At 30.6% G+C, this 14,432-nt stretch overlaps 1 protein-coding gene across 1 annotated transcript; it reads right to left on the bottom strand.

The window, feature by feature from the left end:
• Positions 1-341: 341 nt before the first annotated feature.
• On the bottom strand, positions 342-5,867 carry LOC106320046 (probable transcription factor KAN2). Its single transcript, XM_013758413.1, has 6 exons — positions 4,793-5,867; positions 4,622-4,698; positions 3,012-3,057; positions 2,750-2,894; positions 1,488-1,548; positions 342-675 (listed from the first exon to the last, which is right to left on the bottom strand). The coding sequence occupies exons 1-6, from the start codon at positions 5,523-5,525 to the stop codon at positions 550-552; spliced, it is 1,188 nt and encodes a 395-aa protein (XP_013613867.1). The 5' UTR covers positions 5,526-5,867; the 3' UTR covers positions 342-549.
• Between the last annotated feature and the right edge of the window lie 8,565 nt (positions 5,868-14,432).

Here is a 14,432-nt window from a genome sequence, read left to right as displayed (position 1 = left end):
AAATCTCAAGGGCAATCATAAAGGTAATCATTAATCATATATTAACCATAATCACATCCAATTTTTCTAAATAAAATAAAATTTACATTGATTAGTTACAAACTATATAGGTTTTCTATTTTTATCAGATTTATCCAGACTATTTTTTTTTGTTTGCTTTCTTTTCCTTCGTGTCTCTTTTGTCTTTCTTTAGAACCTTTTCCCCTTTTTTTTTCTTTTTTTCTCTTTTCTGTCTTTCTTTTTTTTCTGTTATAACAATTTATTACAATATATTTAAACTTCCATTCTGTTAACATCGAATTGTTAAATAAAAATAATACTATAAAAGTTGAAAAAGAAACTTTACATTTATTTTGTTCATCTAGTGCTCGATTCTTTTCACTAGCTCGTATCAATAGAAAAAGAAAAAAAACAGTGTTTTTCGACCTTCGGAGCGACATTGAAATTTAAGCTTAAAACATAAACATTCAATTGATATGAATATTGAGGCTAGTCACTCGCAAAAATAGAAGCTAATTAACTACCAGTTAACTACTAGCTAGCTATCACTTAGTGATATCGACCCAAAGTAAATTCAAGATTAGGCTTGAAGGGGCTTGTTCCGGAGATACTTGACAAGCTCCTCTCCTCTGATGATATCCTCTCATAGCTTGAACACTTTCCATCTATTTCCTTCTGTTTGTTTAAACCCCCCATAAAAACTATTAGCAAAAATTTCTATAAAATGTAAATAATTGTGTACATGTACACATGTAATTTTGTATGATAAGTATGTGAATGTTGATGAACACGTACAGAAGCTTAATTAACTATTAACAAAGCGAGAAAGGTAAGTAAGTATATGTGAAGCTCAAGCAACGTATGCCACCGTAGTAATAATTTATCCCAACGGTATTATTTATATTTAAATATAAAAAGTGCGGAACCTTATGCAAATTAAGTGAAGGGGATTTCAATATGTACATAATGTATAAGTCTATTGTAGTATACATAATTACGACATTTGTGCAAAGAACTACGCTAAAGCCTACTTATTGTCCGTGTTAGTGTTTGACACTGACACAAATATATATGTATATATATATATATATTCCAATTGTTCAATATGGTTGCTTCCATGGTTCTTTTTTTCTCATGCTGGCTTATAAGCAGATAACCGCACATCCAGGCTTAAGCTTTCACAAATCACAATATGTGCGTGTCAAAGGTCAAAACAAAAAAAACTCATCATGGTCAATGTCAATGGGGTTCGGATTTCTTTATTTTTCCTATAAATGCCTAGATAATGAAACTATCCTTTTCTTTTGTAAATTCCTAAAGCAAGCTTTACTGAAAGCCCTTTTTGTGGCACCCCTTTTGAGGGTTTCGGGTGCCTTAGCAATGAAAAGAAATCGACAATGCATAAATAAAACTGATATTAGTATAATATATACACACCCACATATCATGTATACATAGTTATATTTGCAGAAAGAGAAGTATCGTACCTCAGAAGGTAACATAATTTCTGCAACATTATCGATCAGCTTCCCATGCAAACGTGCCTCTCTGCAAAAGCCAACAAAAGCTTAGTAATATTAGAGATCGGTATTTTATTCGCTTTAAGGATATAAATAAAATAATCAAAGAAATAAACAAAAAGAGGAAGAAAAGTGAAAAGGAAGATAAGAATTAAGAAATACAGGACAAAAGAAAACAAAGCGTTTTTCTTTTGGTAATAACAAAGTTGTTTTTAGCGCTGTCGACTGGCATGGCTGTATGTTTAACGTAAGCAAAATATAGAACTATATTATTATTATTTGTGACAAAAAAAAAAAAGAACTATATTATTATGAGATATTTTTACTTTATCTTGGTATAATGTTGAGAAATTTTTTTTCGCATACAGCCCATGTGTTTTCCCATTTTACATGTGATATTTTATAGAAACTTTAGTTTACCTAGTTAAAAATGGTACATCTAAAGTATTTTGGCAGTGACCAGTAACTGTTGAACAAAATAAATGGGCTAGAGTATGTAATATATTAGAATTATTCTATATGCATACAGATTTTAGTTTTTGGCTGTGTTTTTTTTCCTACCCATTGTCCATACTAATAATATAATAGTATCATTATGCTCTTACAAAAAAAAATAGTATCATTTTGCTAGGAAGTCCCGTCCCATATGTCAAAGAAAAGACTATTTGATTTTAATCAAGTATACGGTCATGTGTCGAATATCCTATATACATATAGTGTGCGTGTGTGTTTTGGTGAGTGTTATATACTATATATGTTGTGTGTGACTGTGTGTGTTCTAGTAAGTGTATATAAATAGGATGGCTTAAATCTCGTGCTAATACTTTGTTTTGCTAACTATCTTTAATTAATTGTCTCTTTTTTTTTTTTTGATCAAATAATTAATTGTCTCTAAAATTAACAATTGAGAGGGAGAGGGAGAGGACAACACAAGATGATTAACGTCCAATCATGTGTTTTGTATCAACTCGATGCATTTGCGGCTAGCTGAGGAAGAGGCAAACCAGAAATACAAAGCAGAACCATAACCCGAACCTCAACACTATACTATATTTTAAGTCTTATACTCTTTACTATTTCGTGTTTATACGATATATATTATGTAAGGGCATGCGCATGCTTAAGCGAGAATCTACATATTGTATGTGAACAATGGAATCAATATACATCGAGGTATGAATGTGTATATAGAATCTATAGATAATTAAACCGTATATGTACGTACGTACCCGCAAGAATTGGTCCAGAGACCGTTTGATTTCTCTAGAGGATTCATCAGTTCATCGCTATCTCTAGATTTTCTATTGATATCGAACATCCAATCGTCTGAGTTATTATCTCCTGAAGATCCATTTTCATAGACATCAGATTGTCCTGAATACATTAGAAAAATATAAATTAGGGCTTCCATCAGAACCACATTTAATTATTGAATTCTCAAATCCCATCATTGCCCTCCAAAAGAATCTGAATTATTTCTCTAACACTAACCTGACGAAGCTGCTGCTTTGTCGGTTGTCTTCACTGTTCTGTACATCTGATATTACAAAATGAATACATCAAAATAAAATTAGAAAAAGCAAAGTATAAATAATATTTCGTCTGAACCTTCGTATATCTAGATACATGTATCGAATTTCGATCAAAAAAGAAAGAAAGATACATGTATCGAATTATATTCAATGGAAGAAGAGGCCAACGAATGGAGACCAATGTACTGTTGTGCTCCGACACAGTTGAATAGTACCAACAAATTTTCAAACTATAAAAACATTTTATACTCCATCCGTTTCATATTAAGTGCCGTTTTAGATAATTTTTTTCGTTACAAAATAAGTGTCGTTTTCGATTTTTAATGCAAAATTTATTAATTTTATGCAAAATTTATTTTTTTATTGGTTGAAATATGGTTAGGTGTATAGGTAATAGTGTTTTTTTATAGGAAATGTACAAAATTAATTGTTTTTTTAATCGGTGCGTCGAAATCTAAACGACAGAGGGAATATATGAAAGGTTAAAAAAAAGAAAAAATCTAGAACTGTTCAGACACAGAAGCATTAATTGACCTTATTAATGAAGTTTACGATTTTCATGTCCCCATACATGAATTTATGTGTCGAACCATGGTTAAACAAAGCGAAACCATGGTTAAGTTAAATAGACCCTCTCTCTCTATGTAAGACCAAAACCATTGCATCATTGAGAAATGATGGTGTTTCTTGTACTATCTCCCTTTCTGAATTTTTTGTTCTTACCTAGGAAAATTTTAATTTGGTAATTATCCCTAATTAGATTGTCCTAAGATTTTGTGTTCCGACTCGTAGGCATACATATATATATATATATATATAACCAAATACTAATACTTGTTTCGAGCAATAATACAAGATATAAAACCATATGATTACGTAGAAAACAAAGTATGAATTTTGGTGGCTAACCCAATAAAAGAATGGATGAGAAGAAACCAAAGTACTAATGATTTTTTTTTGAATTTCTTGATGAGGTATATATTTTTTATTTAATAATCACAATTACATACGTAATCGACATCTCTCTCTCTCTCCAACTTTCTATTATATGCATGTCAGTAATTGTAATAGTATCGAGTAATTTTGGTTTTTATTTTATTTTTGAGTAATTTTGGTTTACTTGTAACAGAACAAGTTTATTCTTTCAAGACGAAATAAAAAATTAAACTTGCAAAAAAAAAAGTATTGTCCTAGTCTATAAGGACCATCAGATCTAACAGAGAACAAAAAAGAGACTTTTTTACATGTATGGAATGTTTATTGACATTTTCCTTTTGTCTTAACTCATCCAACCGTTGCATTATTGGTGAGCAAAATATGATTTAATTAAGATAAGAATAAAAAGGAAGGATCAGAAGCAAACAAGATTCGATCTGTTCTGACTCGAGTGAAACTCCGATTTATGGAAGTCATCGAGTCAAATACATTGATACCCGAGAAGTTCATTATTAACTAATTACTATATACCTTATATTTGATTTTTACTCACACTAATTAGTATGCTTATATGTATAGGAATATACATTTAAGATCATCAGAGAAACTATCTTCTTAATGGAAGAAATTTACCTGTAAATGGGACTTAACATGAGCCAAGGTGAGATCTTTGACATCCATAAGCTCAAGAACTGATTTAGGCGTTGCTCCTGATAAACAATTGATTCATGTAAATAATTAAGAATCCATTAAACTATAAGTAAAAGGTTATTAAGCAATGCGAAAAAGATGAAAGGAACATACTTTCATGGCCACCAAGCAACTCAACGGCGTGAACGAAACGGGCATGGAGAGTAGTTGTCCATCGCATCCGTGGAGCTCTCATGCTTCGTTTAGCAGGGAATCTCGGCATGAATCTCGCTCTGTTCAGAGTCTGATGATGATGATGTTGATGATTATGGTAATTAGGGTTTGTAATTAAACCGGAGTTACTAACGCTACTAGTACCAAAGCTATTGTTGGTTGCCGTGGGAGTCACTGAAGAAGAGGGAATTAGAGACGACGGATCAAAAGGGAAATACGGCGGCGGCGGCCGGTGATGATGATGTGGATGAGGGTTTTGGTATAGAGGGATTCCTCTTATTGGCCGTAAGTGAGTATTAAGGTCATGAGCAAGAAACCCTTGTTTTTGTTGGGTCTGAAACTGGAAAGAGGTCAAGATGTTAGATTCATTGCAATTAGGGAGAAGGTGTGGGTGCTGATGTTGTTGTTGTTGGTGTTGATGTTGATGAGAGTTGTTAGAGAGGGAGAGGTCTCCGAGTGGATGATGATGGTTATTGGTTGTTTTTGAGCTGGAATTACTAGAGACGAGAGAAGATGTTCTTGAATCAAGAGCTCTTCTCCAAAACCCTAAATCGAGTTCCCCATGTTCTTCTTGATCTGGTGTTGATCTTCTTCTCTGCCACGTCGATGATGGTTTGCTGTTTGGAGGACTAATTTGTAAGGATAAATCGGGTTGAGCAGGAAAAAGCTCCATGGAAGAGAGCTTTAACTTCTTCTTCTTCTTGAAGAGATTCTTCAGTCGGTTCCTAGAGATATGAACCCTAGTTCTTGTTTTCTTGAATCAGGACATAGAAGGAAAAACTATATAACCTTTTTTATTTTATTGTTGGTAGAGAGGAAAAAATAAAAGAGGAGGAGAGTTCTGGGTTTTGTTGAGAATGTCGTTTCTATTGTTTTGAGGCTAAGTTGATTTTGCAATGTTTTTGAGATATAGAGAGAGAAAATCAATGACAAGGTAGTATGTAGTGAACGGTTGTTTCTTTTGTGTGAAATATATGTGAGAAAATGACACTTGAGTGTGTGTGAGAGAGAGGAGAGCGAACGTGTTTGTGTGGACATGGGGGGCTAGAGGAACTTTTAGCTTAAGAAAGGAGAAGAAAAGCAAATGATAAAGAAAATTGAAAGAGGAAAAAAAAAAAAAAATAAATTAAAAGTGGTAAATGGTAAATTAGGCTTTCTTTTTCTTTCTTTTTTGCACTCTTTTGTTTTCTTTGTACGAGAAAAGTAATTCCTTTATTATTGTTCTTTTCTTAATTTACATTCCACCTTTTGTTTTTCAAAAAAAAAGTGTTTTAAAAAAATTTCGACCTTTTATTTTACTGTTCATTGCTCTTTTTACCCAAAAATCAATAAACTTAAATACATGGAAACTTTTAAAATATAATGGTCTTATAATAATGGATTCTGATTAAATGGAACGAAATATGGTTCTTTGATATTGTGCCAACAAAAAATGTAGCAAGTCAAAAAAGTTTATCAAATCAGTTGAGTTAAACTATATGTGGAAAGGAAAATAAAACTTAATTTGAGTTGGAACGAAAGACAAAATTTTCTAAGTGACAAAGATGACTTATACAATTCTAAGAAAGTATAAAATTTGCTAAATACATTTTGGACATCGTGATATTTCATATGAAAAAGCCAAATCCTTCGAATGTCTTTTCTATACATAAACCAAGTAAAATATTCATCACATGAGGACGAATAGAAAGGTGAAAACTTTGAAGTGGTTATCTTTTATGTCACACACGCTCTCAATTCTTTGCTTTTTACTGAAACACAAGGTCGATTAATTTCTCCATTTTAAAACCCATAAAATCGTTCCAAAAAAGAAGCCTACAAATTAAATAATACTAGTTTAATTACAAAAGAAAGGAAGAACAAAGAAAAAGATGAAAAGAGAGCGAAAAAGGGAAAAAGAGGAGCGAAACAAGGTTTGCGTATACTTCAGTCAAAAAATAAAATAAAGTTTGCGTATTTTACCTCGCATGACTAGTGTTCTCCCTATGTTTTTTGTCCATTTCATTTGTAAATTATACCATACTGATTAAATTCCCTTACTACATAGTTTTTGAATAATCAGTTTTATTAGACTAGTGTTCAAATCAATCACCCTTTAAACCATTTTTATCTAATCAAGATTAAGATTTTGTTTATTTTTTTTGCAAAGACTACTTTAGTAGCCGTTCAAGATTTTTAAAAAATTGATTCCATAAAATTTGAGGGAATCAAGTTTTTCAAAAAGCTTATCATTTTATATAAAAAAATATGTTTTGTATAAAAACGAAAATTAGTTATTCTACTTTTTTTAAAGAAAAATTTGCTATTTTAAAAATATTTAATTGATTGAATACTATTTCACAGAAATAAAAAATATGTATAATTTTTACACAGAAGCTATCATTTTTCACAATAATGTCAAATAGATTTTAATATTTTATTATATAAAATAAATTTATGTATTTTATCATTAATTATAAATTTTTGAACTACTTTATTCACAATAAAATTATAAAACTATATTTCTGGTTTTTTTAAGCACATATCACAACATTAAAAACTTAAAAGCAGTATATGGTTCAAAAATATAATCTATATATTAAATATTTAAATAAAAAAATTATCATTTAAAACCTAAAATCTATATATAAAAATAAAAACCCAAATTTAAAATCCAAAACTTAAGAAACTGAAAGCAAAAACCTAAAATCTAAAAAACCAAAAACTATGTATACAATCGAGTCTTTGACCTTTTGTTTTAATTGATTACTAGATTTTAACCCGCGATTTTAAAGCGCGGAAAGTTTCTTTTGATCATTTTGATAAAATATGCATGAATCTATAAATTTTTATTAGGAAATAAATAATGTCAAGGTTTTTTTATTATAGGGTTTGAGTATCAAGCAGTGTTTTCATATCTGATCCAGACCTGTGGTTGAACTGATAGATCCGAAAATTCGTATATAGTTTATGTTAACATATATAATTTGTTAATATTATTAATTTTCTAAATTTGTCTAAAATTCTATATAAATATACATATATGAAAATCAAAATAGTATAATTTGTCTCTTTAGACATGTGCTCCATTATTTTAAATGATTTTTAATGTTTTAAAACTTGGTATAATTTTTAATAATAAAAAAATATATTTGAAAATATTTTGCTGAGGAATATAATTTTGTTATGAAAAATTCCCAAAAAATGTTATTGATATGATAAGTTAAAGGATTTTATACACATTAATAGATTGTTTGTTAAAATATTGACTTACATATTCTGGTATTTTTGACATATTTATAATATCAATGCTACGTACTGAACTTTCATTTTCAAACATTATAAACTTAATAAATTTTTCATTATTATTTTAATAAAAATATAGATAATGTTTAGTTTAGTGTTTAGCAAAAAAATCTAAACTGTAAATAATAATATTCTCAAAAATTATTATATAAAAGAGTTATAATGAGTCGTTTTTAGGAAATTTTTGTATTAGGATAATAAATATAGTGGTACATTTTGAAAATGAAATGATAAAGAAGAGATATTATACATGATTTAATTATTTTTTAGTTTTGTAATATTTCATAAATTAATTAATTGGTTGATATTAAATAATTAAACTATGCATAAATATATGAGTAACATGACATTGTAATTATCTTACGAAACCAATGACAAAATCGTTCGAGAGATTCTACTTTAATTGTATAGATTCAGATTAAGGTATATCAAAACAAAGTTAATGATTGATTTTAGGAAAAACAAAGCACTTCTTTCAAAATATTTTATACATGGTGGGTTGTAAAAGACGATCGGTCCACCCATTGCATTAGTTGGAAAGTATTCAAACTCGGTGCAGACAGTGTGATACGCTTTGAGACTAATCGATTATGTAGCATTAAATATGTTCCTACCAAATAGCCGATATGAATTATCAAAAAAAAAAAAATCTTATATGAAGTAATAATGGGACATGTAAAATAATATATAAGACGAAAAGATAGTCTGGTCGTTTTATCAATGTGCATCATTATTCACCAATAAGTTAAATTTTAAGAAAACTGAATTTAGAAACGTTGAATTTGTTTCAACTAACAATTATTATCACCATACTTTTCATCGTCTTTGAATATGAAAGGTGACGTTTACTACATGTCATTATCATTATGTTATGTCGCAAATTAAAATCATATTTGGAACCAGAAGAAAATTTTCAGAGAAAAATTTACTGGTAGATTTTGATCCGCTTATCCGCACGGATGTATTTTTTAAAAAATATGATGCTATTTGTTTTTTATGTCACTATTTATGGTTGGACAAAAAAAAATCGAATTCGAAGAACCAAACCGATCTCAATCCGAATAAATAGTACCAAATCCGAACCGAAATTGATTAAATATCTGAATTATTCAAAATTTTTGTATTTGAAGAATTGAAACCTAATCCGATCCGAACGAAGTATTTTGGGTATCCAAAATAGATTTATATACTTATATATATTAATTATTTTTAGATTTAATATATATGATATTTAGATCTGCTGCCATCTCACCAAGCGGGGTTCGAACCCTGCAACTGTCTCTATTACGAGGAACTACTAGGCCATTGTGACACAGAGAAAAAAAAATATATGATACTTTTTGTTCATTTAAATACATAAAAATATATATAAATAATCAAACGTAAATATCTAAAATAGTTAAATATACTTGTTAATAGTATAAATATCACACGAGGACTGAAAAGACATAATTACCTTCCAACGTTTAGTCAAGCAATTTGGGAATAAAATTCCAATTTCCAACGTTGGATTTCCAAGTTGTGGTGCTTTTTCGTACATTTATTAAAAAGCCCAAACCCAATCAAAGGCCTCGTTTAAAAATATATTTCGCTTTATTAAACTTATAAAAAATTCAAAAACCAAACGATAATCACATCACTACTTCAAATCAAAGTCAAGGGAATAATAAATAGTACAGTTAACTTTATTAATCAACGAAAAATAATTATCTACAAACTATCAATCAAGATCCCTTTTTTATCCAACGCTTCAATATTTGATTCACAGTAAAATCTTGCCGACAAATGATTTGAAGAATATCTGCAAATTAATTACGAGAGACTAAAATAATGAACGTATTCAATTTTAAACCAATTTTTAAAACATCTTGAATAATGGTTAGTAGTGCACTAGTGCTGATGACTTAGTCCTTGAGATCGGCGAGATACCTCTATAGGGAATAGAAATCTCCATAAGAAAACGACATTTGATCTTAATTTTCTTGAAATTCACAGAGATGTTTTTGTATTTGCTTTTGATTTTGTTATTAACATGTGAGTTGTTACATTACTATAAGCATTCTTCATTAATGGTAAATTATTAAACTATTAATATTAGATTCTTGATTTTTGTAGGGTTCCCAACAAACCCCCAAAACCGGTGTACTTATTATCTAACCGTGTTTAGTGTTATTCTATTTGAAAACAGATGTTAAATGAACTCTAGAAAGACAGAAACCATGTTTTATACTATCTATTAATATGATCTGAATATGGGGATGACGTTGTTTTAAAAAGAAAAAAGAATATGGGGATGACGTTAATTTTTTTCGGAAACGGGGTTTACATTAGACATAAAAAGAAAAAACTACGGCGACTAGTTTTATTATTAAATTTCATAATTTCAAAGATTATATCTGCACTAATGATTTACTCTGTTATTATGTTAAATACAGTTAAAATAACACATCATGCTTATGTTAAAGAAACAGTAGAGATTAAAGAAAGAGTTAAGTAGAGAAAATGTCCAAATCTTACAACATTAAATGTGGCGGAAGCTCCCTCACTCCTAATATTATGAAACATTAATGGTTGCAGGCTTGCGGCAACCATTGCGGAGCATCATATTCTTTTAACAAAAAAAACTTTATTGTATTACTTTTAAGAAATCGCCTATATATACGTAGGTAGGTAGAGCATGATTATTGGAAGGTTTTTAGGGTGGGGTTCTTAGCGGAATATAAGAATCCGTCTCTTAACTTTTAACTAAAAAAGCTAAGAACCGTCTCTTAAAACTCTTATTTTCCGTCTGATTAGTTTCCTACATCAAAAACCCCACCTTAAGAACCTTCTAATAATCATGCTACTGTTTGGGCTATTGAATGGTCAATGAAAACTTTCAGAGCAATTAGAACTACAATTTAATCTAAAAACACACACACAAGCTTGAGAATATGTATGTAACTACATATCTGTTCTTTCTTTCTTTTTGACAAAAGGCTTTATATATCTGTTCTTCGCTATGTGTAATTTTGTGTAGAAATAAAAATAAAATTAATATGTATATATACATGGACGGATGTAGGAAACTAATCAGTCGGGGGCACAATGGTTTTTTCAATCCCCTAGATTATATTTGCGAAGTGATTTATACACATGTCATCACTACAATCATTTTCGCTGAAAAAAAGATGACATGACACTTAAAATAAATGACATGGTTTTAGAAAATAGTGACATGACATCATATTAATTGTGAGATGTAAAATTTCCTTATAAAAATTTAATTTTTTTTGCAGGGATTTTAAATATAGTAATAAAAATAACTCATATATCATCATTAATGTCAATTTTCCATATAAATATTTATTTATGGTAAACTATTAAATATATTAATAAGTCATATATCACAATTAAAATAATAATATATATGTATATATGTATCTCACATTAATAAAAATAAACTAAATAAAGTAACACTAATCCAAAAAAATTTTCTTTTGAAATAAAAAATGTTATGTTAAAAATTACTATTTATGCGCATGGCGCAGGAAAACTCCTAGTTATGATTAATTTTGGAGTTTGGATACATTATACTCTTTCTGTTCCTAAAAAATCCATGTTTTAGAATTTTCACACTTTTTAATAAAACACTAGATTTTGACCCGCCGGTTTTTTGGATTATATTATAATACAAAGTCTTATTATATCGAAAAATATAATCTTTAACAGTTATATAATGTACGAATTAGTTTATTTAGATTTTATATGTACATTTTTACGTAAGTTATTTTTAGGCATGAGAATTATATTCGGATCAAAAAAACAAACCGAACCGACCCGAAAATATAGGTTTAGTTCAGGTCCAGAGAAGATAACCTATTGGGTTTTTTTTGGACCCGCAGGTCTTTGTTTGAGTCCGGGTCCTACCTTAGACCCGATCATAAATATGTTGTGTTTATTAGGTATATCTGGATATTTCGAATATATTTCCGGTATTATGGATATTTTTTTTAAGTTTTTGGTTTACGATTATAGTTTTTGGTAACAAATTAAAAAAAATGGTTATTTTTCAGTTCATCGTGTCAGATTTAGAATAAGATTTTGAATTTTCAGGTATTAGAATTTTTTGGGTATTTGTTTGGAGTTTCGAATATTTTTCAGATTTTTTTAGATATTTCGATTATTTTTAGGATCCTAAAACCCGAACATATGTGGACCCATTACGTCCATATCAGGTCCAACAACCTTTTGATATAGATTTTTAACGTTATTGTACAAAAATATGGTTGATGAAATATTTATCTGAGTAAAGGTATCATAAGGAATAATATTAGGATATGTTAAAAATATTTAAAATATTGTATGGTTAGAATGATTAATGGTATTACCAAAAAAAAATAGTTATACATGATTCCAACAACCTTTTTTTACTAGATTTTTTAAGACTATTTCTCTTTTAATAGTATTGATTCGTTTTTAAGTGAAAAGTATATAAAAGTATAATATCTAAACCAATAATTTTCAAAATCGTGAATAACCAATACTGATATCGTGAAGTCGGGTTAACTTTAACATAACCAATGAATTTCTACTTTTTGTAAATGTGACATGAATATTCAGAAAACTCATTTTTAAATATAAAAATATCTATCAAACTATAGACGGTTGAAAGTTTGGTATATGATATGAGATTTTAATGGAAAAGTTTATATATGATATGATTACTTCATTATAAAAGAAAGAAGCAGTCCGAGGAACTCTCTGAGGCTCTTAAGGCCGAGGAGATGTTCTGGAAGCAGAAGAGTCGGGTGTTCTGGCTGAGAGAGGGGGATAGAAATACAAAATTTTTTCATGCCTTAACGAAGCAGAGGAGAGCAAGGAATAAAATTACGCAGCTCCAAGATGGAAATGGGAATATAGTTGAGGATGAAGAAGGATTAGTAGCCATTGCTACTAGCTATTTTAGACAGATCTTTGAATCGTCTAATCCTGAGGACATTGGAGAGGCACTAACTCAAGTTCCTACGACAATCACTGGGGCAATGAATGAAAGCCTTACAGCTCCGGTAACGGAATGGGAGGTCAAATTAGCACTTTTTGCTATGCACCCAGAAAAGGCCCCAGGCCCAGATGGGATGACTGCGCTATTCTATCAGAAATTTTGGGATATTGTAAAGGAGGATTTGACTCTTATGGTCAATAAATTCCTTGTCGAGGGAACAGTGGTGAATGGATTAAATGATACGAATATATGTCTCATCCCAAAAACGACCAAGCCTAATGATATGGCTCAGTTCCGACCCATAAGTCTGTGTAATGTCAGCTATAAGATAATCTCGAAGGTCTTATGCCAGAGATTAAAGAAAGTGCTACCAGGATTGATTTCGGAAACCCAGTCAGCCTTTGTTGCTGGGAGACAGATCTCAGACAACATTATGATTGCTCAAGAAATGTTTCACGCATTGAGAACCAAGCCAAGTCGACGCAGTAAAAGGATGGCCATTAAGACGGACATGAGCAAAGCGTATGATAGAATGGAGTGGTCGTTTATTGAAGCTGTCATGCGTAAAATGGGCTTCTCAGAGATTTGGATAACCTGGATAATGAGATGCATTACGTCGGTAAAATACAAGGTGCTTATAAATGGCCAGCCAAGAGGAAATATTGTGCCTGGTAGGGGCCTAAGACAAGGAGATCCTTTGTCTCCTTTCATTTTTATTCTATGCACGGAAGCGCTCGCTAGCCTTCTCAATCATGAAGAGAATCAAGGGAAGATAACGGGGATGCGTGTCACACGTGCGTACCCCTCGGTATCCCACCTTCTCTTTGCTGATGATAGCCTTTTCTTTTGTAAGGCGGAGCCCCGTGAATGTGAAGAAGTAATGAAAGTAGTTAGGATATATGGTAAAGCATCTGGCCAGTGTATCAACTTTGATAAATCGTCCTTACTCTTTGGTAAGCGAGTTAATGCAACTACCAGACAAGAGGTCAAAGATGCACTGGGAATACAAAATGAAGGAGGGATGGGAACCTACTTGGGTATTCCAGAAGACATAAGCGGCTCCAAGTGCAAATTGTTTGCTTTCCTTAAGGATAAGTTAATGCACAGGGTAAATGGATGGACGGGTAGGTGGCTTTCAAAAGGAGGAAAGGAAGTATTGATAAAATCGATTTTGTTAGCTCTCCCGACTTATGTAATGTCTACTTTCCTGCTCCCTTTGGAGATATGTGAAAACTTAGCTAGTGCCATTGCACGCTTCTGGTGGAGCTCGAATCCCCCAAAGAGAGGAATACACTGGGCGAAATGGGAAAA

Source organism: Brassica oleracea, unplaced genomic scaffold, assembly GCF_000695525.1.
Source record: "Brassica oleracea var. oleracea cultivar TO1000 unplaced genomic scaffold, BOL UnpScaffold00774, whole genome shotgun sequence".
NCBI lineage: Eukaryota > Viridiplantae > Streptophyta > Magnoliopsida > Brassicales > Brassicaceae > Brassica > Brassica oleracea.
This window is presented reverse-complemented; position numbering and strand designations above follow the sequence as displayed.